Here is a 25,638-nt window from a genome sequence, read left to right on the forward strand (position 1 = left end):
TACTTGATATTCTTTCCAATTTTTCCTCTCCTCGCTAGATTCCATATGTAAAGATTTATGTACAATATTCAGCATATGGTGAGAAAGTAAGTTAAAGAAACATGATAGACCCCATGTTGGTGACTGTCTTTACCAAAAGCATGTTACTCGGGCCTCAGAGTAAAGTTTAACTCCTCCTACTTCAGTCCATCAGATACTTAAGAATATCTCTATGGTCCAGCCTTCTTCTCCAGTCACATTGCTACATTCCTGTTAAACCCATTTCTTGCTCCCTTAGCTAACGTAACGTTCACCTAATGACGACCCTACTTTTGGTCTCCTCCAGTCCTTTCTGCACACTGCTGCCTGCGTGAGCTTTCCCTAATGGGTTCATACCTTTCCCATACTTAAATATCTTTCAATGGCTTTTCGTAGCCTTTTAGAAGAGTCTGAGCTTTGACAGTAGTTGCAGTTTTCTGCATAAGCCAGGCTTCCACATTTCTACACCTCTGTCTGTTCCTATAAGGGGCTTTCTTCTCCCCGGTCCTCTCCTGCATCCATTCCAAATATCAGAGCTCAGTACCCTCACCTTTGGGGTTAGGTGCCCTTCTTTTGTTCTCCAAAGCACCCCTATGATGTTTTCATAGAATTTTCCAACAATAATCATAATTGTCTGGTTACTTCTTTATTCACTCTAAATTACCTTTATCATGCACAGTAGCTGGCACATAGTGATTGCTCAGTGAATCGTTTTGAGGTTAATTCATTTATTCACTCACATAATAGTTTTTAAGAGCCCACTGAATTCTCTTTTGTCTACAAAATAAGACAAAACAAAATGACCACTCAGTGAGCACTCAAAACAAAATAAGATAAAAATGCATACCCCTGGACTTCATATACTAGTGAATGTAGTAAGACAGTAAACAAATAAAATATAAAATTGTGTCAGGTGGTAACTGCTAAAGCAAAGAGGGGGATATGGATTGTGAGAAGTAGATGGAATAGTTTAAATTGTGTGTGTGGTGGGGGCGGGGCGGTCATTTAGTGAAGCTCTCAGTGATAAAGAGGTCAGGAAAAGAGCCATGCATATAGAAGGGGGAAGAATATTCCAGGCAAGGGAAAAGCAAATGCAAAGACCAAGAGTTGGGCACATGCTAAGTGTGTTCAAAGAACACCAAGGAGGCTATCAGTAAGTAGGAGATGGGGATACAAACAGGGAAGAACAATTGTATGTGTATGGCCTTGTAGGTGCTTGTAAGCACAATGATGTTTACTTTGAGTAGGATAAAATTTACAGAAATGAATAAACGGATACTTAAAGCAAATCAGGTTTTTTCTTTTCTTAAACTTTAGACAATAGTGTCTCAAGACAGAAATGGCAGGATTTTTCACCCTTTTGTTCACCTGACTCATTCTAACATTGCTGGCCTATTCTAATAGCCTCCAGATTAGCTCTAATTGCAAGTGTGAGTGGAGGAATTCAGGTCATGACTTCCATATGAATACAGCAAAGCCAAAATCATCCAAATTACATGGTATCATTAACAATGAGAGTGTTGTGTATGTGTATGTAGGCCTAAGGTCCCTAATGCACTTCAGAAAACAATTATGCAAACAGTAGATAGAATTATCAACCCAAGTAAATCTTCAAAGTAGGCTGTTAAGAAAAGAATGACTCTGTGACCATTATGTGTTGCTGTACTTTCCAGTTTGTGAACAAAAAAATAACACAGAAAGATACATCATGAGATGGAAAAAAATTAATGAATTTTTCTGACACTACTGATGTTAGCACAAATTTGATTGAGGTATTAATTACTTAAACAGGATGCTGAGTTCCTAAATGATGTGCTTTAGGATGCCTCTTGGGACATGTTTTAAGGCAAGTTCTGGTTGCCTGCTATTAGGAAATGATGTAGGGGGCGGACACAGTTCCTGTTCTGTCCCTGATGACTAACAGTAAAATTTGAAGCTCTGAGAGCTGCTGGTCATTTCTGGACACAAGAATATACAACTAGCTTCTGTAATAAAAAACACAGGGAACAAAAAAGAGGTGGTCCATCTGTGAAGGGGAGGATAAAAGCCCAAAACTATTAAGCCATTTAAAATTATTTCCTTTTTAAGAATTTTTCCACGATTTAATAAAAGTTAGGCAAAATGAAGAAAATACTTTTAAAAGTCTAGTTCCAAAGGGAAGAATGATAACACGTATAATCTAACTGATGGAGTCATAAAACATTAGTACCAGACTTTCTCAAGGGTTTGGTACAACAGACTTTAATTACAATTTTTTGAAAGATATTAACCTGGTGAAATGCATCACAAGATCACAAAATACATAAACTTGGTTTATAAACAGTAAGAGGAAATTTATCTTACTTAAGAAGGAATCATTTAAGATGCACGTATATAAAATGCCATGTTCTTCTTGGATGTTTGATGTGGGAAGGTTAAGAAACATAAACTCTAGCCACTATTATATGTATGTCTGGAGTGTAATTCAATTGATGTTTTACAAGATTTGGATTTCATAGCTTAAGTGTGTGGAAATGCCAACTAGAAACTATTGGGAAATGTTTAGAATATAAGAGAGTGCACTGCAATGTTTTCAATGTAAAAGCCAGTGATTTAGTTGAAGTGGGTATGAAGGAACACAGTATAAACAAGAGCAGAGCAAGACAGTGCTGAGAAGGGAGAGCCTCATCTCTTGTTTCAAGTCTTTCATGGATCCTGTCTTCAGTCACACTTCATCATTTATATTTTCCCAAGAAGTCCATATCCTTCTCCGATCAGTCTTCATGTGAAGTTCTTAATCATTCTTCAAGGCCCAGTGGTCATAACTCACTTCCTTTGTGAGCCTTCTCCAGCACACCCAGACAAAGCTTGTTTTTTTCCTTTGTGTTTCCTTAGCACATTTCAACTGGCTATATTTTAACATATTTACCTATTTTAAAAATCCACTTGACTAAAAATCCACTTCCTCAGGCCATATATTTCACATCGTCAGCACCTAGATTAGTGCCTAACACATAAATAATTATTGACTAAATGGAAAAAATGAATGAATGAATTTAAAAAGTATTAAATTCTGTTTAGTGGCTTTCCACCATTATTTCAACACTCATATTACCATACCTCTATCACTGGAAAGAGTTCCCAGTTTTGAGGCAGTTGTTCTGTTTAAGTATCTGAGATTTTTGTTTCAGTAATATCACCCCATAATTTCTATTATTTGAAAAAGTTCCTCTACAACCCAGAGCCTGTTAGGAAGATGGCATGTCATTATATTTATTCATGAGCATTTGATGAAAAAATTTCTACATGCAGTAATTATTTTTTAAAAGAGTAAATTCTTTTTGACTTCTCTATCTCATGTGCTGAATTTTTGAGGAAAATATTAAACCAGGATGATTCATTTATTGGTGTTTCTCAAAATCATGAGGCTATGACCTCTTTAAGGGAGGTCTCTTAAAGCTCAGGAAATTAAAGAAGTAATACATTTTTCTCACCACTTGACAAAACCAGAACCCAAGACTAAATATTGAGCATTATATACCATAGATTAAAGATAAATCTAGGTATATAAAAATCTATTTTTGATCAGATTCCAAAACAGAGACTCTATATTACCTCTCACCAGATATCCACACTAAAATTAGCTCACTCCATCCCTTCTAAATATTTAATAAATTGCTTCTTATTGCTAAACCCAAAATGGAAATGATCCGAAAAGAAAGAAAAATTAACAGGCTTCTTTGCCCTCCGTGATTAAACATACTTCCCTCGAGTACTATAAAGGAAACAAATTTATGGTTCACAAAGGCCTATCACCCTACACTACACTCAGTAAAAAATATTTCCATTGGGCAGTGTAAGTGCTTTTCCTATTTTAAATCAACAGTGCTGAGAAACACTGGCTGCTAGAATTTAAATAACTCATGATTCACAGAAAAAGTTCTTAAATTTAAGATTATAATATATAGTCATATCCTATTCAGATCTGTTTTCTACCTAGATGGATCTGCACTGTCTATTAATAACAGAACTTTCTTTAATGACAGAAACATTCTATATTGATCAATCCAGTAGGATAGCCACCAATCACCTATAGCTACTGAGCACCTGAAATGTGGCCAGTACAATATTTAGACACTGAATTTTTAATTTTATTTATTTATTTATTTATTTCTACAGGGACTCACTTTATCACCCAGGCTGGAGTGCAGTGGCATGATCGCGACTTGCTACAACCTCTGCCTCCACCTTCCAGCCTCAAGCGATCCTCCTGTCTCAGCCCCATAAGTAGCTAGGACTACACGCATGAGCCACCAAGACTAATTTTTGTTTTTGTTTGTTTGTTTTGTAGAAATGGGTTTTCACCATGTTGCCCAGGCTCGTCTCAAACTCCTGAGCTCAAGTGATCCACCCACTTGGGCCTCCCAAAGTGCTAGAATTATAGGCATGAGCCACAGAGCCTGGCCAACCTTAAATTTAAAGAGCCATATGTAGCTAATGGTGACTGCATTGAACAGTGCAGATCTAGACAATAGAACACCCAAGACTGAAATCAGGTGAACTGGATTCTAGCCTGGTTCTGCCGTTAACTATTTTGTAACCTTGGCTGTTTCCTTTTCACTCTGATGCTGTTCTGTGAAATGCTAAGCTAAATGATTTCTAAGATTTCTTCTAAACCTTTTATATCCTACTTAATAAACAGCCATATGGTGTGACTAGAAATTGGTTGTTTCTTTTTTGTTTTGTTTTGTTTTGCTTTGTTTTGAGACCAAGTCTCGCTCTGTCACCCAGGCTGGAGCGCAATGGTGCGACTTTGGCTCACTGCAACCTCTGCCTCCCAGGTTCAAGTGATTCTCCTGCCTCAGCCTCCAGAGTAGCTGGGATTACAGGCACCTCCCACCATGCCTGCTAATTTTTTCTATTTTTAGTAGAGACAGGGTTTCACCATGTTGGCCAGGCTGGTCTCAAACTCCTGACCTCAGGTAATTCACCCACCTCGGTCTCCCAAAGTGCTGGGATTGCAGGCATGAGCCACCGCGCCCGGCTGGTGTGACTAGAAATTGATGCAATTACTTTTCCATTGTCCTCATAAAAATCATCCTTTTAGTTATAACGTGCATATTTATAAGCACACATATACTCCAAATAATCTATAAGACATATATAAATATAAAAAGATGCAGGCTGGGCGTGGTGGCTCACACCTGTAATCCCAGCACTTTGGGAGGCCCATGCAAGAGGATTGCTTGAAGCCTGGGCAATACAGCAAGCCTCCATCTCCATAAAACATAAAAATTAAAACATCTGGGTATGGTGGTGCATGCCTTAGTCCTAGCAACTTGGGAGGCTGAGGCAGGAGGATTCCTTGAACCCAGGAGTTTGAGGCTGAGGTGAGCTGTGATCATGCCACTGCACTGCAGGCCAGGTGACAGAGCAAGACCCTGTCTCTAAAACAACAAAACAAAACAAAAGAAGAAAAATAAGAGCAATTTTGTGTAATTCTGTTGAATTTATCCTACCCAATCCTACCCTTGGGGCATAATGACATGACATCAATTGGGAGAAAAACATAAAGCTAATTTCTTTGTATTAGAGCCTGATTTATTAATTGATTAACTCATATCACTCAGTCACTCTTATTATTAAACACACTAAGTACCAATAACTATTATATGATATGACAAATGCTGTGGAGAAGGGGAGAAGACAGCTTCTAACTTAGCTTGGGGGAGTGTGAAAGTGTATGCATGTGTGAGGTTTCCTCAAAGGAGGTGACCAAGCAGAAGTCTATATCTTTTTTAAGGTTCCACTCAGACACATGGATCCTGAACTTCCCTTAGATCTGGCAAGGAGGCTTTTGTCTTGTGCCCATGCTTTGAAAGGCTTTTTTCTGGTTGTGCTTCCCAGGGGGTTAGGAATCTGTGGGTCTAAGAGAACATGCTCACCTCTATACACACCCTCCACCCTCAGCCCTACCACCCCACCCAGCCACCTGACCTTCAGGTACTAAGGACTCCAGACTTCTCTGCCCCAATGACTTGAGCTCACTACAAAGACTATGTGTTGCCTCTTCCCAGGCCTGTTCTTCTGAAGGTAAACCATACCACTGGTGTGCACCACAACAAATTGGAAGAGAAGGCAAAGAGGTGGGTATTTTGAGGGGGACAGATGAAATTTGGTCCTGTGAGCATTCAAGAACCTTTATAAAGTTAGAGGCTGAGTCTTATAAAGTTGAAGAATGGAGGAAGGTGTGGGAGAGAAGGGAAGCAGGCCAAGGACAGGGCTAGGGCTAGTTACAGCTCTCCTCGTGCCACCACACTGTGGCTTTGAACTCCAAGGAGTGCAAGAATTCTGGATTTGAACTTTCCAAGTCATCATGAGAATATATCTGTAAAGGTTGGGGGATAGAACATATTTTACTGGACAGTTTTATTAGGTTGGTTTATAACTTAAATATTTAGACACTTTGTATAAGGACTCCCATTTTTCCTCTTGCCCTAAAACTTGTACATTTGCCCTAAGTCTGCAAATGTAAAGCACAAACAGATTTAACTCTGTTTTTAAAAATTTCTTCTTTATCTAATGATGAAATATGAGAATTTGATAAGACAGATCAATTATAACTTGGTTAATATTCTCATACAAGAGTCACTTATTTTGCTTCAGTAGAGCTAGAATAAGCTGGATTCTACAGTTACAAGAAGTGACAACTAGATAAGTTGATTATGGTTTTGGAGAAGGAGACAATTTTTAAGACTTTCTTCTATTAAAAACTTAGCATATGACTGTTCATTGCTTTTAATTATTTACAGAACATATATAACAGATACATATAATATGCATCTGTGCATTCATAATAGAAACAGAGTAGGATGACGGGACTTTAGAGTTGGAAGGGAAATCATGCCGTTTAGTTTCACCATTCTTTACAGATGAGGAATCTAAGGCCTAGATACCTTAATTTGTCCAAATGATAGAGCTTATTAGACCCTGAGCTGGAGCCACTGTAAAAATAGTTAATAATAGGGCTGATTCACAGCCTAGAGGTCAATAAGGAAAATAAAATTAAGTAATGAGAGAGGAATACAGACAGAGTCATCTACTCAGCTGTTGAGACTGTCTTTCTGCTACATAATCATGCTTCTAAATCATTGTTGAAAATGCTCCCCAAGATGACATTTTGTTTCTAGGAGACAAAACCAGCTTCAAAGGAAAGTCAAATGTTCCTTCCTATCACCTCACTAGGTGGCCTTTAGACACCTCTGGAGAAGTCTGTGCACGTAGGAATCAACACAGAGCAGGTCCCCCCAGCCTGGGGAGACACAGCTCCACTGTGTTGATTCTATGGCAGGACTCCCTGGAAGGGGTGGTGGGGCAGCATCAGAAATAGAAGGCATCACTTGTCTACTTTTTCTGGTCCCTTTGAAAAACAGCACTACAGGCTCTGGGCAAAAGTACCAAGGAGGTGGGAAGAGCCCTGCAGGTGTGCCATTTATATGTACTTCATGGACAATCAGATTAAGGGAGGCTGATAAAGCATTAGAATGGTTGCTAAGGCATCTCAGCAGGCAGTGTGCACAACTGAAGGACATGCAGTTTTACCAAACAAGATTTTGTTGCAAAATCTAGTCTAATAACTAACTACAATAAGATGATTTCAGTCATTTTTGTTATTTGTGATTTGAAGGTTTGGGGGTCTTGCTTCCTCTGCCAGATCCAAATCAGGAAGTCTGCTGTTGTCTTCAGTGTCTGACATCTGCTGATCAAGATAGCAGGCAGATCAAAGCACAGTGAAGGAAAGCCATGAGTTTTATGAAATCCATGGGATAGCAATGCATTATAAATTGAACATATTTAAAGTAAACCTTCACATACTGGGTACTTCAATTTTATTTTAAATGCAACAGAAACATTTTCATGCTTATGTTATTAACTAATATTTTAAAAACATTATATTCACTTCACCCAAATGTATTAAATGTGTTTGCAGGTAAAATTAAAATAAACTAAAAGTATCTGTAAACTGTTTGGACAAAAGTCCAAATTTCACTTTAAGGCACCACAACAGCAAATATTTCTGAGTTTTGAACTCTCAGATACCACAACGGCCCAATGAGGAACACTTTAAGTATTCTTATAATTCAGTAGAAGATAAATGAATACGTTATGGAGTTTATATATATTTAGGGGAGGAGAAGAAAGGAATAAAGAGTTTCAGAACAGGAAAGTGATTTGGTTTTTGAAACCTTGGATATAGACAATTTGGAACAAAAAATAATATACATGAAACTGGAGCAATTTGGTGTATTTTTTTCAATACCGTCTATCTTTCATGCTTTTGAAAATTTCTGCATCTGTCAAAGAAAGAAACAGCAAGAACATCGAAAGGAAAGATACCTTTTAAAATACTGTTTTAACAACGATTTGAATCTCTGAAGAACTGAAAGATAAAGATAATTTGTGCTAGGATTCAGAACTTGATCACTTCCAATTATGGTCATTCCTTTGTTTCATTCTTGGGTCTAGTTTTATAAGATACAGCAGCTCTCTCCTTATTTAGATGGAGTCAAATTTATTTAAGTGCAAAATCTGGGTTTTAAAAGCTCATCCTGAACTTCTTGGAAACCCAAAGGTCATGTTTACAGAATAGATGCATGGCAGGATTAAATCAATGTGGAACTGCGTGAGCTGCAGGTTTTCTTTTTTATTCTATCACAGATGCTGTTAATCGTCAGATGATTACTTCTGCAATATAAACTATATATCTTAGATTATGAAAACTAATTCCCTACCTGAGACACTCATGCAGTTTTGCAAGAGCTAATTTTAGATTGTTTCTAGCTTCTTCATTTCATCATCAGAGACATTTTAAATTTATAACAACTCTCTAGTGCCTCTTAAGGCCCTTATGTAAGCAAGCACTCCTCCATGACACAAACCAACAAATGTAGTGGGGTTTACATAATGTGAAAAAGATGAGAACAGTGGTATTTATTATCTTTTGTTTGTCTTAATAAGTGGGTGAGAAGGAGAATGTTATGAAAAATTAATAATGTAAGATGATACGATATTTAGGAGAAGAAAGCTAAAACAACAACAACTACAAATAGGACAAAAGCAATAAATTACACTCTTAATTGCACTATTTGACATGTTGTAATTTAATTGGTAGCTATTATTCAACTATTCTTAGCCCTTACATTTCTTAGAGCAGCCTTTCTGTATGCCAAGTTATATCACTAGACATTTGTTTTAATAGTAATACTTCTCACTTATGGAACTCTTTGTGGTTCATAAAACATTTCATATTATCATTTCACTTGCTTCTCACCATAACCCAGTGAGACAGGTAGAACAGGAATTATTACCTACATTTTATAGATCAGTAAAAAGGATCACAGACTATAGTCATACACCACTAAGTAGTTCTAAAACCGGAACTACTTTTCTCCCTACCAGATTTCAAGTTCACAGACACACACACACACACAATGTGTGAAAGAAAATTTCTAAGTTTCTAAGAAAAATTTCCTCCTCACGATTCCTCAAGGATCTAGAACTAGAATTACCATTTGACCCAGTAATCCCATTACTGGGTATATACCCAAAGGATTATAAATCATGCTACTATAAAGACACACACACACGTATATTTATTGCGGTACTATTCACAATAGCAAAGACTTGGAGCCAACCCAAATATCCATCAATGATAGACTGGATTAAGAAAATGTGGCACATATACACCATGGAATACTATGCAGCCATAAAAAAGGATGAGTTCATGTCCTTTGCAGGGACATGGATGAAGCTGGAAACCATCATTCTCAGCAAACTATCACAAGGACAGAAAACCAGACACTGCATGTTCTCACTCATAGGTAGGAGTTGAACAATGAGATCACTTGGACACAGGGCGGGGAACATCATACACCGGGGCCTGTCGGGGCGATGGGGGGCTGGGGGAGGGATAGCATTAGGAAAAATACCTAATGTAAATGATGAGTTGATGGGTGCAGCAAAACAACATGGCACATGTATACCTATGTATCAAATCTGCACGTTGTGCACATGTACCCTAGAATTTAAAGTATAGTAAAAATAATAATAAAAGAGAAAAAAAAGAAAAATTTCCTCCTCATGAAAATTGCAGTTATATTTCTAGTATCCTCTTCTCTCTTTGATATGAGTTAAAATATACAGGTGCTATTCAAGTTAACAAATCATGATTTCTTTTTAAAAAGATAGATTTTTAGATTGGAGAAATACTTCATGTTAAACAAACATAAAATATGGAAATTCAGTTTGCTGAGGAGAAGAATTAGGGGATTACACTGATTTACAGAAAGATTCTGAATAGGATTTCTTTAAACAGCAAAATTCCCTGGCACATTCAAAATACGTTGATTTAAGAAAATCTGATTTATACAAAACTTTACAGGAATACATCTGTTATATAAATCTACACTCACCTGTAATTTACTCTAGAGAGAACAATTGAGTGATAATAATAATAACATACTCATATAGTTCTTCATTATATGTTTTAAAGTGCTTTCCCCTAATTTATTGCATTGTCTTTGGCAACCTTTTAAGGCAGTCAGAGAGGGTATTATTATCCCTCCTTCACAGATGAGAAATTGAGAGGTTAAGTGACTTGCCCAAGGTCAGACGGACATTCATTCATTTACTGCTATCAGAATGATGTAGTTTTAACGGGGTAGTCAAGGAAATATGGTTCTTCCTCCTATTTTTTTAAACAAGCTGTGAAAGCCATTAAAAGAGGTAGATGATCTCACAAATATAATGTTGAATGAAAGAAGCCAGACACAAAAGTGTACATACTGTAGGATTCGATTACTATAAAATTCAAATGTAGGCAAAACTAAAGTATAGTGACAGAAGTCAGGGTGGAGGCTACCTCTGGGATGGCAACTGGGGGTAAAGAAGGGTTTAAGATAATGTCCTTGTTCTTGATCTGGTTTGTACATCGTTTTGTTCACTTGGTGAAAATTCACTGGGTTATGCACTATAATTTGTCACTTTTCTTTATATACATTAAAGAGGTTTTCTCTTTGAAAAGAATCTTACATCTTTAAAAACAGTAATTTTTAAATGCCATTTAGATCACTTAATATATATATCCTTGAAACATTTGTCATTTTCATTGTTTCTTAAATGCATTTAAAAAATAACATGAACTAAATCGTAAGAGTTTAAAGAGTCAAGAAAAGTTTGTAGAAAAAAAAAAACCAGTATTGTTTCACCTGAGAAAGTTTTGATATGAAATGAGAATTGGAGCACACTAAGATAATAATGCAAGTGATTTAGGATCAGGTCAAACATTTGTATTTAACTATGTCAAACTGGGAATGGTAAGCAAATGAGATTATATTGTTATTCACATAGTATATCCTAGAGAGCATATGTAATATGTAAGAGAGAATTCCTTGAGTAGAAGATAAGAATTTTTAAAAAATATATCCATTTTATTTTAGAACATTGTATATTAGGATGCTGTGTTGGGTATCAGGGAAAAAAGCCAATGCCAGTGATAAAAATCTGAGTAGTCTGTGCACACCTGGGGACAAACAAAGGCTCCTGAGAAGCCCACATAGCTTTCGATATAAGAATATACGGGGAAGAATGTGTTTTCACCATTTTCCAAGACAAAAATTACATGTACCTTCAATTGCTTAATTTCAAAATTTTATTGTAGTTCTCCCAGAATTCTTCATACTCTATAACTCCATACCACTGAGAGCTAATGCTGCACTTGTATGCATTTACCACTGATGACAAAGGTTTTGTTTAAGTTTTACATATGGACTTTTTTCTGTTCCTTCCACTTTTTTCTTTTTTAAACAAAAACCATTATAGCACCAAAAATTATCTGTATTGGGCACGGTGGCTCACGCCTGTAATCCCAGCACTTTGGGAGGCCGAGGCAGGTGGATCACAAGGTCAGGAGATCAAGACCATCCTGGCCAACATGGTGAAACCCCGTCTCTACTAAAAATACAAAAATTAGCTGGGCCTGGTGGCACACACCTGTAGTGCCAGCTGCTCAGGAAACTGAGGCAGGAGAATCGCTTGAACCCAGGAGGTGGTGGTTGCAGTGAGCCGAGATCGCGCCACTGCACTCCAGCCTGGGTGACAGAGCAAGACTCTGTCTCAAACAAACAAACAAAAAAATTGTATCTTGATATTACAGGTCAGGAACAGAGAATTTCCAGGCAGTGAGTGAGATCTGGACCCAGAATGCTTTCATTTCACCAGGGATCCTGCAAAGGCAGCTGTACCTACAGCTGACTCCCCAGGAGAGCTGCTGAATACAATCCAAGCCCAAAGAAGCCTTGTTGATTCCTGACTCTATGCATTAGTTTCACTAGGACCTACCTGTTTCTTAAATATATATATATATATATATATATATATATATATATATATATATATATATATATATATATATATTTAGAGACAGGGTCTCACCGTGTTACCCAGGCTGGTCTCAAACTCCTGGGCTCAAGTGATCCTCCCCTCGCTGGCTTCCCAAAGTGCTAAGATTACAGGTATGAACCCCCGTGCACAGCCTACCTTTTATACCTTGAACATCTGCATGCTGCATGCCAAACATTATGCAGGATGGAAAGTGTCAAGCTGATTGTGGTCACCTGTCAGCTCCCTGGCAATCTCTGGGCCCATTCCTTCCGTATCCAGGATGAGTGTGAGCCGTCCTCTGGCATTTGGGTTATTAGAGAATTACCCCCTGGTTCCCAATAGTGTTCACATCATAACATAGATTAGAAAGGCAGCTCAGGAGACAGACAGGAGGGGACAGGAAGAGGTAGGTTGAAGGAATTCTACTCTTCCCGAGCCACCAACCTAACCAAACATTTTTTCTACCAGCAAAAGATAAACAATTCATGGGGAACTGGGACCTGTGTGTCTATGAGTAAGTCCATGTGGAATCATTTCAGGACCATTTTTTTTTTTTTAAATGACAGAGAACCAAAAGGCACAACGATTTTTCTCCGGGTAGAGATATTCAACAGTAGAAAAATTCTGAATCACTGTGCAAAGTTTGCTGTGCTAATTCATTTAGTCAGACCTGATCCCTTTGAAAATGGGATTTCTATTTCTATTTAAGCTAATAGGCATGCCCCTAAATTTAATCTCTCTTACAGCAGAGTCACTTAATTAATTCTCTCCTTTAACCTGCAGCATCTCTGTCGCTCCCCACACCTGGAATCTCTTTCTTTTTCTCCTGCAACAGCAATGTAGATATGTAGTCTTATGACCATTAGCATGTAGTAGGCCATATTACTTTTAACTTCTACTAATTTTCACTTTTTTATTATAGTCTGTCATATGACAGATACATTTATCACACATAATCTTGACCATAGTTGTAAACAACCTGGCTTAGTATAGAAAAAGATAAACTGAGATACTTGCCATCAAGCCTTCTTCTCCTGGTTTTCCTGGTTCACCCTTAAAAAAGAATAGTGATAATTTTAGTAATGCTGTAAGTATTTAAAAAAAAAACCTTCAATCATTTTTTCTTCTTTGACTGGGGCATGTAAATGTCAAACATATTTCTTCAGGTTAAATAGAGGAATGTAGCACATTAAAAGAGAGCTAATTTCCCTTCTACAAATAAACTTTACAAATTTAGGGTTTAATAAAATTAGTCTAGATTATCATGTCTTCTTTAGGATGACATAAAGATAATGACATGGTGTCTTTATGAGAACTCAGAACTTTCATACATAGGACAGAGAGACAATTGCTCTTAGTGCAGGTGTTTAATAAAATGAGCAGAGACTGATGTTAAATTTTGGTCTTCCTGGATTAATGATGGCTGAAGTAACATGTTTCATTAAATTTGATAGAGAAAATTACACTATATCATGACATTATCATTTTCTTATATTCTGATTGATATAGAATTATATTTTATTGTCATTATAATGACAGTCATTGGCTAAAAATATTTTTGTCTTAAATTGCCAATAAATATAGATATTGCTGGTCTTTCAAAATAAGTATTTCACAGTTTATTTTTATAGTCTTCTTCTAGCAAGGTATGATGACACATGCCTGTAATCTCAGCTATTTGGGAGGCTGAGGCAGGAGGACTGTGTGAGCCCAGGTCTTTAAGGCTATAATGTGCTATGACGGCGTCTGTGAATAGCCACTGCACTACAGCTTGGGCAACACAGCAAAGACCTCATTGCACACAAAAAAATCTTTTTCCACTTTGGGAGGCCGAGGTGGGCGGATCACGAGGTCAGGAGATCGAGACCATCTTGGCTAACATGGTGAAACTCTGTCTCTACTAAAAATACAAAAAAATTAGCCAGGCATGGTGGTGGGCACCTGTAGTCCCAGCTACTCAGGAGGCTGAGACAGGAGAATGGTGTGAACCCGGGAGGCAGAGGTTGCAGTGAGCGGAGATCACACCACTGCTCTCCAGCCTGGGTGACAGAGCGAGACTCCGTCTCAAAAAAAAAAATCTTTTTCTAGCAGTCATCATAGTATATATAAATAAACTCTGAGACCATATACAGTTCAAGTTATATTTCTGAAAATTTTAAAACAAGTTAATTTGTCCTATGTGTAGAAAGCTCCATTTCTTACTTACATAAATAAACTATATTCATTTAAAGAATGATATAATTTTGGATTGTGTGGTTTGTCATACTTTACCTTTAATTTTGTTTTTAAGAAGTAATTTCTATCTTGAATTTCAGTATAGTATAGTATATAATGCTCAATGATCTGACTAATGTACCATCAAAATGGTTTTAACTACTTTTTGAAGAGACACTCACTGTATTTCTGTTGGCAACCAGCAATCAATGGGAGAGCTTTAAATATCCCTAAAGCTGTGGATCTCTCTACCTTTTGGAATATCATCATGAGAAAAAGCAAGGCATTAGAAGACAGTTACAGAATTCAACCACTGTCTTTGAAGGTTGAGTGAAAGCAGTCCTAACAACTAGCAAATCATATGTTGAAAGACAATTCCTCATTTTATATCAGCAAATTCACAGCAGCTTTCAGAAGGGGATATGGGCTTATGAGGCTGTCTCAGAAGTTTTAAAGTACGGTATATTCTCATAAAGAGTCATTCTTTTAAAAATGCATAAATATATGCATATAAAAATGAAAGAAAATATACCAAAACATTAATGAGTATTGTAAATATTATAAACATTAATAAGTATGGTAAAAGAAAAAAATATTTTTTTCTTTTTGGTTTTATTTTCAAAAGTTTCTGCTTCGTGGATAAATATTTTCATTATTATTATGTACTACAAAAATACTATGAAAATAATTTGTTAAATAAATACATTGAATAAATAATTTAATCCAGTAATAAACCTTAATTTCTAGTCCTAAAGTCATAAAATAAATCTAAAATTTTTGACCTTTTCCATATATTTCTTTTAATTGCTGGGTTGCCTCTATGAAATCAAACCATTTATCTTCTGCCTTTTACTACTATATCATTGACACTTGACCAATCTTAGTAGCCAAGTATTGAGATTACTTTTAAATTATTTCTATGAATAAGCCTTACATACAAAAGACAAATGATATTTAAACCATACCCACTGATGTTTTAGCCATTCATTTTACGTTTATTAGCAATTTTGGGGGTTCACGTTATTTATAAGGGATTAAATATTAGAACATTTTACTTCCTCTACTTTCCATAAATAGTATAGGACTTTATTGGTCTGCTATTGAAACTTTGGAAAATGTTATTAGACTCCTACTTAGTTTTTCAGACTAATCTCCCATTTAAACCAAAGACCCCGGTGCACACTACGGCAGTGAGGATACACCTGGGAATGGGCAACTCCAGTCAAAGACTTCTTGAGGCTTACCTCAAAAACAGTTTAGTGGCTGCCTCCAGGTGTCTCTTGTGGTTTGCTTGGATCCCCAGTGTATTCAGTGGTAAAGAGGAATGCAGCTGGGAGTGCCCTGTGCTGCTTGGGGACTTTCCCATCATCTCACTTCCCTCAACCTACTCCACTCATCATCCCACTTCCCTCAACCCACTCCACTCACTTGACCCCCTGACCTGATGCCCCTCACCACCCTACTCCACCCTAGTTCTCAGCCCTTAACATGAAGCAAAACGTGTGAGAATAAGTGATCCAAAAAGCGACTCACGGGTACTCCTGGCATTCCACGGGGGCCATCTTTCCCTGTGTCCCCAGGTGGCCCTCTTGGGCCTGGAGGGCCAGGGGGTCCTGGAGGCCCTGCCTGTCCTTGGTCACCCTGTGATGGAGAAGGGAACAGACCAGCAATAATCATGAAAGATAAAGACCCAGGTCTTCTTTTCAGCACCTTAAATTTGTATTATCTAATTCACATTTACACTATGAAAAGAACCAGAACAACCACAAATATAAAGCCTGTAGGCAATTTGCTTCCCAGCAGGGAGCAAATAAATATTCATGCTGGGTGACTGAGTAGATGCTATTAAAATCAAAGCAGTTCAGGAACCAGCACTTCCAGTTCTTGGAAATAGTGTGTATGTTACCACTATAGTCAGAGCTGGTATAAAACGTGTGCATTACTTTATCCATAACAACACTGCATCAGTTACATTCACCTCATTTAATAAAATGGCTGCATTTATAGTTAGACAAATGTGTTTACTTTAAATTAAGCATATGAGGCTCCCATCATATTGCCTAATAATTTATAAATTACCAAATCTAGAGAGCTTAGAAACTGGATCTGTTAGTAGTTACAATTTACAATTTTTTAATTAAGAAAAAATTAGATAGGCTTTTAATATCTTTTTTGGTAACTTTATCTAACATTTCAAACAAATGCAGCTCACTAAACATAATTTTGTTTGAGGATATTTCCAAATAAATGCCCACCTACCACCCACACCCCACCCATAAGAGATAAATCGTAAAGCAATAGGTACACAGAGCAATAACTGATGTAAAGAAGAAATCAGACTTCAGCAAGAATAAGCACTACCTTAATCAGGCGGCGTTTAATGAGCTGCTGATCAGCAGAGAGAAACCCATGATTGATTTTAGGAAACACCATCTGAACAGTCAGTTGAGGTCAAAGGTTGAAGTTCAGAGATGAGAGAGTTGAAGAATAGACATCAGAAGGCCCCAAGAAAGAAATAAAGATATCCACATTAGACTTATAATGATTATTAAACAAAATAGAACTGGCACTTATGTCTAACATTAGACCCACTGGCTCTTCTTGAAAGAAATATAATCCTGAAATGGGACGCTGAGACCAGATCTTCAGTAGTAATGAATATTTTTTGTGCCTCATCATTTCACTGTGGATGTTGGACCTTTTTAATGTAGTTTATTCCCAGAAACAGGTAAGCAAGTGCACCCCTGCATTCTTCAGTCTGAGCAGAAAGTCTAGAGACAAAATGCCAGTTCCATTTCCGTCAGACTTGTCAACCAGCATAATGTGGCGTGAATTCAACTGCCATTTTATTGACGCCTGAAGTCCAGAGAGAGTACTTAGGATTATTTAATTGACTGGAAAAATATTACAGAGCATTAGAATGCTTGTAAATTAAGCCATCAAGGCGTGGCATGGTTCTAGATCGCTATGCCCACCTCTGTTCACAGTACCTGTTTGACGTCAATATCCTCTCAAGTATGCTCAGGATACACCCTCTTAATAGATATTTGACCTCAATGATGCAAGTGGGGTCCCAAGTGCCCAGTAACTTGATATATACCATGAGAGGAAGCCAACGGGCTCGGCAAGCCAATTGAATGGTTCCTGCTCACGCTTATGCTGATTGCATTTCTGACTGTGCAGGCATGAGTGACAACCACAAACCTTGACGGTGAGGATCTGATTACTGTGCAGGGCAGCAACTGTGGGGAAGCCTGGCAGGCCCTATGGACATAGCACAGCACCAAAACAACACGACATAAAACGTCACACAGACATTTCACTAGGGGACAAACAAAACAAGCACATACCTAGCACCTCCCTTTCCTGGGACTTAGAAGTCTTGCCTCATCTGACATACCATAAACAAAATTAGACACATAAGGCCCCAAAATAAACCTTTTTTTTTTTTCTTTTTAAGATGAAGTCTCACTCTGTTGCTCAGGCTGGAGTTCAGTGGCCTGATCTAGGCTCACTGCAACCTCCACCTCCCAGGTTCAGGCAATTCTCCTGCCTCAGCCTCCCTAGTAGCTGGGATTACAGCCATGTGCCACCACGCCCAGCTAAGTTTTGTATTTTTAGTAGAGATGGGTTTTCAGTTTCACCATGTTGGCCAGACTGATCTCAAACTCCTGACCTCAGGTGATCCACCGGCCTTAGCCTCCCAAAGTGCTGGGATTACAGGCATGAGCCACCACATCTGGACTTTTTTTTTTTTGAGATGGAGTCTTGCTCTGTCACCCAGGCCGCAGTGCAGTGGTACAATCTCAGCTCACTGAAGCCTCTGCCTCCAGGGTTCAAGTGATTCTCTGTCTCAGCCTTCCCAGTAGCTGGGATTACAGGTGTGCACCACCACGCCCAGCTAATTTTTGTATTTGTAGTAGAGACTGGGTTTCACTATGTTGGCCAGGCTGGTCTCAAACTCCTGACCTCAAGTGATCTGACTGCCTCGGCCTCCCAAAGTGCTGGGATTACAGGCGTGAACCACCATGCCCAGTCAAACCAATAATTTCTTAAAGCATGGAATAGGGAAACTGAGAGCTCATTGTCACTGAGCCTGGGGCAGGTACAATGGGATCTGTGTCTACACGGTGTAAAGAGTTTGCTACACGAAGCATTTCTGGAATCTTACTTACAAAATTACAACATCTTAATTACAAAATGTTAGTACAAAATGGAGATAACTATAGACACTGTTACGAAAACCACACTGTAATTTCCCTCAATTGACATTCTGTTTACAACTCAGGACATACAATACGTGTATTAATTCTTTTTTGGACAAAAACAGGGAACAAAATTTTGCCATCAGATCATACTTATTCCCCAGAATAAACACAGCACACCTCACAAAATATAGTCTTGCCACCCACATATCAAAATTTCTCTCTCCAATCATATGATGAATCTCAGATCTCTCCTGTTTCAGGAATTCATGCAGAGGTGGTGGATGAAAATCTGTCTCTTACAACATGTGTATTTCATGTCAGGGGGATTTATGGTCACACTCTGCAGTAATCACTTCTGTCACATAACTTTTCCAAAAGAACTTGACAGTTCACACAACCCCTTAATGCAGAAAAGCGGTTTTGAATTCCTTATCCAAGGAGAACAGGGAGAGATGTTTTAGACACTCGTTCTTCAATAACTTGTACTAACTCCTCCTCCCAGGCGTTATCAATTGGGTAAGTCTGAGAGAGAAATTTTGGCTTTGTTCTATTTCTTTTCTAACAACATGTGAAACTAAAGCCTTTTATTCCTTTTTTTCAAAAAAAAAAAAACACAGAACATGTTTACCATATAAATAAAATAAACAACAACCACAGCAATACATGGCCTGGGCTCTCCCTCTTCCCACCCAAATTTATCTTGTGGATATTTTTAGGAAAGCCCAGGAAATTTCTACATTTTCTACATTTTTAATTTTACTAGTTTCATGAATATTTCACCCCCCACATTCCTCATATTAGAGATATGTTTTTCATTTTAAGAAAGGCAGTAAAATTAGTTTGTAGTCTGAAGACATTTCTTCAGCTCTAATGCCTTTGACTCTCAGTCTTCGGTACTACAACTTCTCAGGAAGCAAAACAGAGAAAATCTTCTCTCTTTTGCCAAATCCGTTCTGATAAGGCTATTAAGTGGCTGCGTAGTTTTGAGGTGACCTATGTCCTCTTTTTCTTCTCTCTAAATACAACTCCTTTAAATGTAGATTCTGCATAAATTCAGAAATGCTACAAGTTGGAAAACAGATGTATACAATTTGCTTTTGTTTTACTATGGAATATGAGTTTAAAATGTTATTAGATGGTAATGTGCCAGCATCTTTCCATCTGTGACTCATTAGCCCTATATTACACAGTCAGAATTTTATATATAAACCTCATATTTATGTAACAAAGAACAAAAACAGATACAAACAAGAAGTCTATGAGGGATCAGAATCTTGATTAGTGGCGATAAATCATAATGTCACTTGAAACAGGATTATCTAACAAAATAATTTTAAATTAAAAACCTTTTAGCAGCACACATGGTAGGACTTAAAAATATTTTGAAATTTGAATGTGTAAATAAGTCACTTCTTGTACTCATCTCTGAGCATGACCAGCTTTCTATTTGATCGTATTTTCAAAATGCTCACAAAAAAAAAAGCCTTAAGTTTTATAACTCCTTAGTTTGGGTTCTAATTTTAATGAGATCTAAAGAGAGAATTGGATAGGTAATTCTCACCTCAGAAAGACCTTTTTCCTCAAACAGAATAATCTCTATTTGAGGAAGCTGATTTATATTCCTCAATCATCTTGACTGTGAAAATGCTACCAATTAGGTGTTTAGTGCTACATTTTAAAGATATCATTAGCATGCTAGGCAAGGAATTTTTCAGGAGTTTACGTGTAGCAAAGTAAAAAGGGGACATGTGGACAGAGTTTCTTATATTCTAACAAAAATCCCATGATTTGGGCTGCAATGTGCTAGGACCCTGTGCTTTTCAAACTGGGGTAAAAGTAACCCTCAGAGTATATGCCAGCATCCTACAGAGTGTTTCAAAGCAATAATAAATATGGTACATCTTCCTAAAAAGTCTATTTAATTAATGGCAAATAAATTTAAACATTATTATGTAAAGCAAACATCGATATATTATAGGGTTTTAGCATTCAAAATTGAATATGTTTTAAAATTTTTCACCATTTGATGGTGGTAAAAAAAAATCCCATTTCACAGGGGCTGCCTCCAGATCCTAGGTAGACACTGACTCTGCTTCTTGCACGAGTTCTTTGGAGGGTTGGTTTGTAAAGTACAGGTGTTGACACCTATCTTCAGTACAGGTGTTGACACCTTATGGCTTTGTGTGGCCATACCTGCTAGGCTTCTCTAGCTGCTCATACAGAGGATATAATTTTTATTAACTATACCATTTTTTCCCACAGTATCATTAGTCATAATCCTTTCTAAACAAATAGAATGGACATATTTTACTTGGTTTTGCATCTCAGAAAATTTGCCTGGTACACAGATGGTTTGAGTGGGTGTGGAAAAACAAATGTGCCTCCAGAAAAATATGGAGAAAACATCCAGGAATAAGCTGAATATTGAAATAATTTTTGTTATTGTTGTTGTTTTTTGAGATGGAGTCTGGCTCTTCGCCCAGGCTGGAGTGTAGTGGCGTGATCTCGGCTCACTGCAACCTCTGCCTTCCAGGTTCAAGCAATTCTCCTGCCTCAGCCTCCCCAGTAGGCTGGGACTACAGGCATGCACCACCATGCCCAGCTATTTTTTGTATTTTTAGTAGAAATGGGGTTTCACCATGTTGCCCAGGCTGGTCTCGAACTCCTGACCTCAAGTGATCCGCCCACCTCAGCCTCCCAAAGTGCTGGGATTATAGGCGTGAGCCACTGCACCTGGCCTGAAATAATTTGTACATATTTTCACACCCAAATACTTTGAATTCTTAAGAAATCGGATGTATAAGAGCTGTGAAACTACCATATATATAAAACTTATTTTTTTCCCTCCTGAGAGCATAAAGCCTCAGACAGCTTCATGAATCTTCATGACATTCTGTGAAGTAGGCAACCATCTCACAACGAATATTTTGACATCATTACAGGAAAGGCTATATCTCCCCCTTCATTACCATCTAGAAGAAACAATGCAAGCCTACCCCAAAGGGATATTGAACAAATAAATAATTCATAAGAAATGCTTCCAACTACTTAGAGGCCATACATTCAAGGTGTTATTGTCATTTTTATTGTTACGCAGTAATAATGAGTGTTATAAGATTACAAATAGTGAGACGATTTTGTGCTTTCTCAAAAGTATTCAGTAAGGCAATGATAGAGCCAGAAATTCAATTCAGGTCTTCTGATTCTAAACTTTGTCATTATGCAATTTATGTGTTTATAATTTTCTTCTACCTGCTTTACAGTTTAAATATTAGAAAGCTTTAAAACTGACTAACATTCAACAATATTTAAAAAGCATTTGTTGAGCACCTTCTGTGCAACATTTACTATGCCATGCTCTGGGGATTGAATGGTGAGCAAGATCCCAAGCTCACAGGGTTTACCATCTAGTGGAGAAATAGAAATAAGCTGGCAGTTATCATACAGAGTGATAAGTATTATGGTGGAGAAGTTGGCGGGGGGGCTACAAAGAAAATAAAATGTGCACTAGACACATGTTTCAAGAGCCATGGAAGACCTCCCAAGCCAGGTGAATGAAGGGCTGGAGGTTGGTACAGGAAGAGTAAAACTGAAGATAGACCATTTAGGAAGGTATTACAATAGTCTAGTTGTGAGATTGTGTCTTAGAACTAGAGGAGGGACAAATCAATTGTTTCAATTGTTATTAAGGAAGTTGAAATTTGTAGGACTTGTAACTTGGCTGATAATATAAGGGTAAATGAGGAGCAGAGAATGGTCCTAGGTCTGTAGCTTGGACAATGGAAGGATAGTAGAGGGAACACAAGGAAGAGGCTTTCTGGGGTAGGCAGGTAGTTATGAATCATGAATTCAGCTATAGATTCACTGAATTTGAGATGTCTGTGGACAGCCAAGGGACAGCAGTTGGACATGCATATAAAATAGAAGGTGAGAAATGGCTGGGCACGGTGGCTCATGCCTATAATCCCAGCACTTTGGGAGGCTGAGGCGGGCAGATCACAAGGTCAGGAGTTCGAGACCAGCCTGGCCAACATGGTGAAACCCCGTCCCTACTAAAAATATGAAAATTAGCTGGGCATGGTGGCAGGTGCCTATAATCTCAGCTACTTGGGAGGCTGAGGCAGGAGAATCATTTGAACCTGGGAGGCGGAGGTTGCAGTGAGCCAAAATAGTGCTGTTGCACTCCAGCTTGGGCAACAAAAATGAAACTCCGTCTCAAAAAAAAAGAAAAAGAAAGAAAAGAAAGAAAGAAAGGTGAGAATTATGAGCCATAGAGATATCTGAAGTCACCTAGGGAGGCTGTAGAGAAGGCAGACCCTTCAAAAGACTTAGGTTTAAGGGATGAGCAGGGGAAGAGGCAACTACAAAGAAGATGAAAAGGAGTGGCTATAGAAGCAGGAGGAATGGTAATTCTCCTCACAAAAATTCTAGTCAGGCAAATGACTCAAAATGATAGATGCATATACTCTACTTTGCTGTTTATTGCATCATCAATAATGCTGCCTAAATGCACATAAATAACTCATAATAAGAACAGGTTAACAATGGCCAGCGTCACTGACAATGGCTGATCATTGATCAGCACAAGGGAGTGTACCTGAGGTTGTTGGACTATGGAGGAAAAGATAATTATTTTAATTATGAAGAGTCAAGGGGCCCCAATAGCAAGTCATATTGAAAGAAAAAATATGCGTTATGCTGAGAAATGAAATCTCCAAGTCTCTCTTTAATGTAAATACTATCATGATTCTGTTTGCCCAAAATACATCATGCATTACAACACGACCATCACAGTGGGCATGTGTGCAGCATAAATAGAGATAAATACTCCTCAAAGTTGATAAAATAATTTCTAGCTAAGAGAGACCAGATGGGGAAATACTACAATAAGGTACAAAAATATTTAGGTAAAAGAATTGCTTCAGTTTAGCAGAAACTGCTAGAAGGCTAAATTAAGAAAGAAAAGAATTTAAGAGAAAGAAATTTGCAGCTAGATCATTCCATATTGCAGTAGATGGTATAATTTATCTGTCTGAATAGAAAAATCAACTATATAAAGCTAAACAGCTAAAGGAATTTTTGAACAATCATGTAATATGAGAATTGGGGCCTGTGGAAATCAGAAGTTATAACTGATGATAAAAGATTGCCTCATGGTATTATTAATTATGGGAAGAATTAGCCTTCTGTAGTTGAATATAATATTTTCAACTGGCTCAAAAAGTTACTATTTTTCTTTTTTATTGATACTCTAAATTCCATTCTACTACGTTTTCTCATAAATGTTAACCCTAGTCACCCCAGGAATTATCTTTTTTTGTCTATAAATGATAAGTGTAAATTTTACAAGTTATTTGAATATAATATTTTCAACTGGCTCGAAAAGTGACTATTTTTCTTTTTTATAGATACTCTGAATTCCATTCTACTATGTTTTATCATAATTATTAACCCTAGTCACTCCAGGAATTGTCTTTTTATATGTCGATGATAAGTGTAACTTTATAAGTTATTTGGAAGAGAAAGAAAACAATGCAATCTCTGTATTAACAAATATTATTAAATACTGTAGCTACTAAAATGCTAAGTAAGTGAAGACAGCCTGCAAAAGATCTATGAATAAGAAGACGGCAGATACACTTCAACACTGGCAAATGCAAAGTATAAGAAAAGTGCCTAAACTATTCATATAGGGCCAAAGGCTCTACTTGTTGTATATGATCTATTAGGGGATTCCAGGGCTTGTTGTAAAGTGTTCCCTAATGACATACACCTAAGAAAAGCCAACAGAAGATGAGACCCCATGAAAAGAGGTAGAATTCCTGAAGAAGCATTTTCCTGGTCTGAGTGCACTAGAGAAGTATAGACACAGAATATAGGGAAGAAAAATAAAACAGCCTTGCAGTCTGGGATGATGTAGAAAAATAAAACTGTATTGATTTTATTTATATACACTCTGCTAGAACTGGATCAGAGCTATTCTCTATAAATAAACATCAAGAGAACAGTACTGTCTTAGGGTTTCTTAATAATAGTTAAAATAATAAATAATGACAATGGTGATGATGGCATTAATAGTGGTCAAGGCTTACATGATACGCTCTTTGAGTGAGGTATTCTTCTAAAAGTTTTATAAATATTAACTCTTTTAATCCTCACACCAACTACTTGACAGATGAGGAATTTGAGACACGAAGAGGTGAGGGGTCTTGCCCACCCAATTGTAAGTGGCAGAGCCAAGAGTCACCCCCTGACAACCTGCTCCAGTGTCAACCATCTTAACCAGCATATTTTCCATAAATTTTTCTTTTTTTTTTTTTTTTGAGACTGAGTGTCACTCTGTCACCCAGACTGGAGAGCAGTGGCACGATCTCGGCTCACTGCAACCTCTACCTCCTGGGTTCAAGCGATTCTCCTGCCTCAGCCCCTCAAGTAGCTGGAACTAAAGGCGTGTGCCACCACGCCTGCTAATTTTTTTTGCATTTTTAGTAGAGACGGGGTTTCACCATGTTGATCAGGATGGTCTCGTTCTCTTGACCTCATCATCCGCCCACCTCGGCCTCCCAAAGTGCTGGGATTACAGGCATGAGCCACCGTGCCCAGCCCCATATCTTCCATAAATTTTTCATAGTCTATGAATTTCATTTCCACTTATTCATTTATTCAATAAGAATTTGACACAATCACACAATGACCAAGGCAATATTTGGACATTGGGATTAGAGCGGTAAACAAGATAGACTTTATACCAGGCTTTACGGAGCTTAGAATGTATGAA

The 25,638-nt window shown here is 37.7% G+C and overlaps 1 protein-coding gene across 6 annotated transcripts in view; it reads right to left on the reverse strand.

Moving 5' to 3' along the window:
- The window catches only part of COL25A1 (collagen type XXV alpha 1 chain), a 499,684-nt gene that overhangs the window by 119,339 nt on the left and 354,707 nt on the right, over positions 1-25,638 (reverse strand). For 4 of the 6 annotated variants that reach the window (XM_055111699.2, XM_055111701.2, XM_055111700.2 and 1 more), the window contains 3 exons: positions 17,857-17,916; positions 16,186-16,293; positions 13,456-13,491 (listed from right to left, as the gene is read on the reverse strand). In XM_055111699.2, coding sequence (XP_054967674.1) covers positions 13,456-13,491; positions 16,186-16,293; positions 17,857-17,916 — 204 coding nt within the window. Of the gene's footprint in view, positions 1-13,455; positions 13,492-16,185; positions 16,294-17,013; positions 17,086-17,856; positions 17,917-25,638 lie in introns of all 6 variants that reach the window. The other 2 variants (XM_063603863.1, XM_055111702.2) reach the window with 1 other exon arrangement.

The sequence above is a fragment of the Pan paniscus genome, chromosome 3 (assembly GCF_029289425.2).
Source record: "Pan paniscus chromosome 3, NHGRI_mPanPan1-v2.0_pri, whole genome shotgun sequence".
NCBI classification, from domain to species: domain Eukaryota; kingdom Metazoa; phylum Chordata; class Mammalia; order Primates; family Hominidae; genus Pan; species Pan paniscus.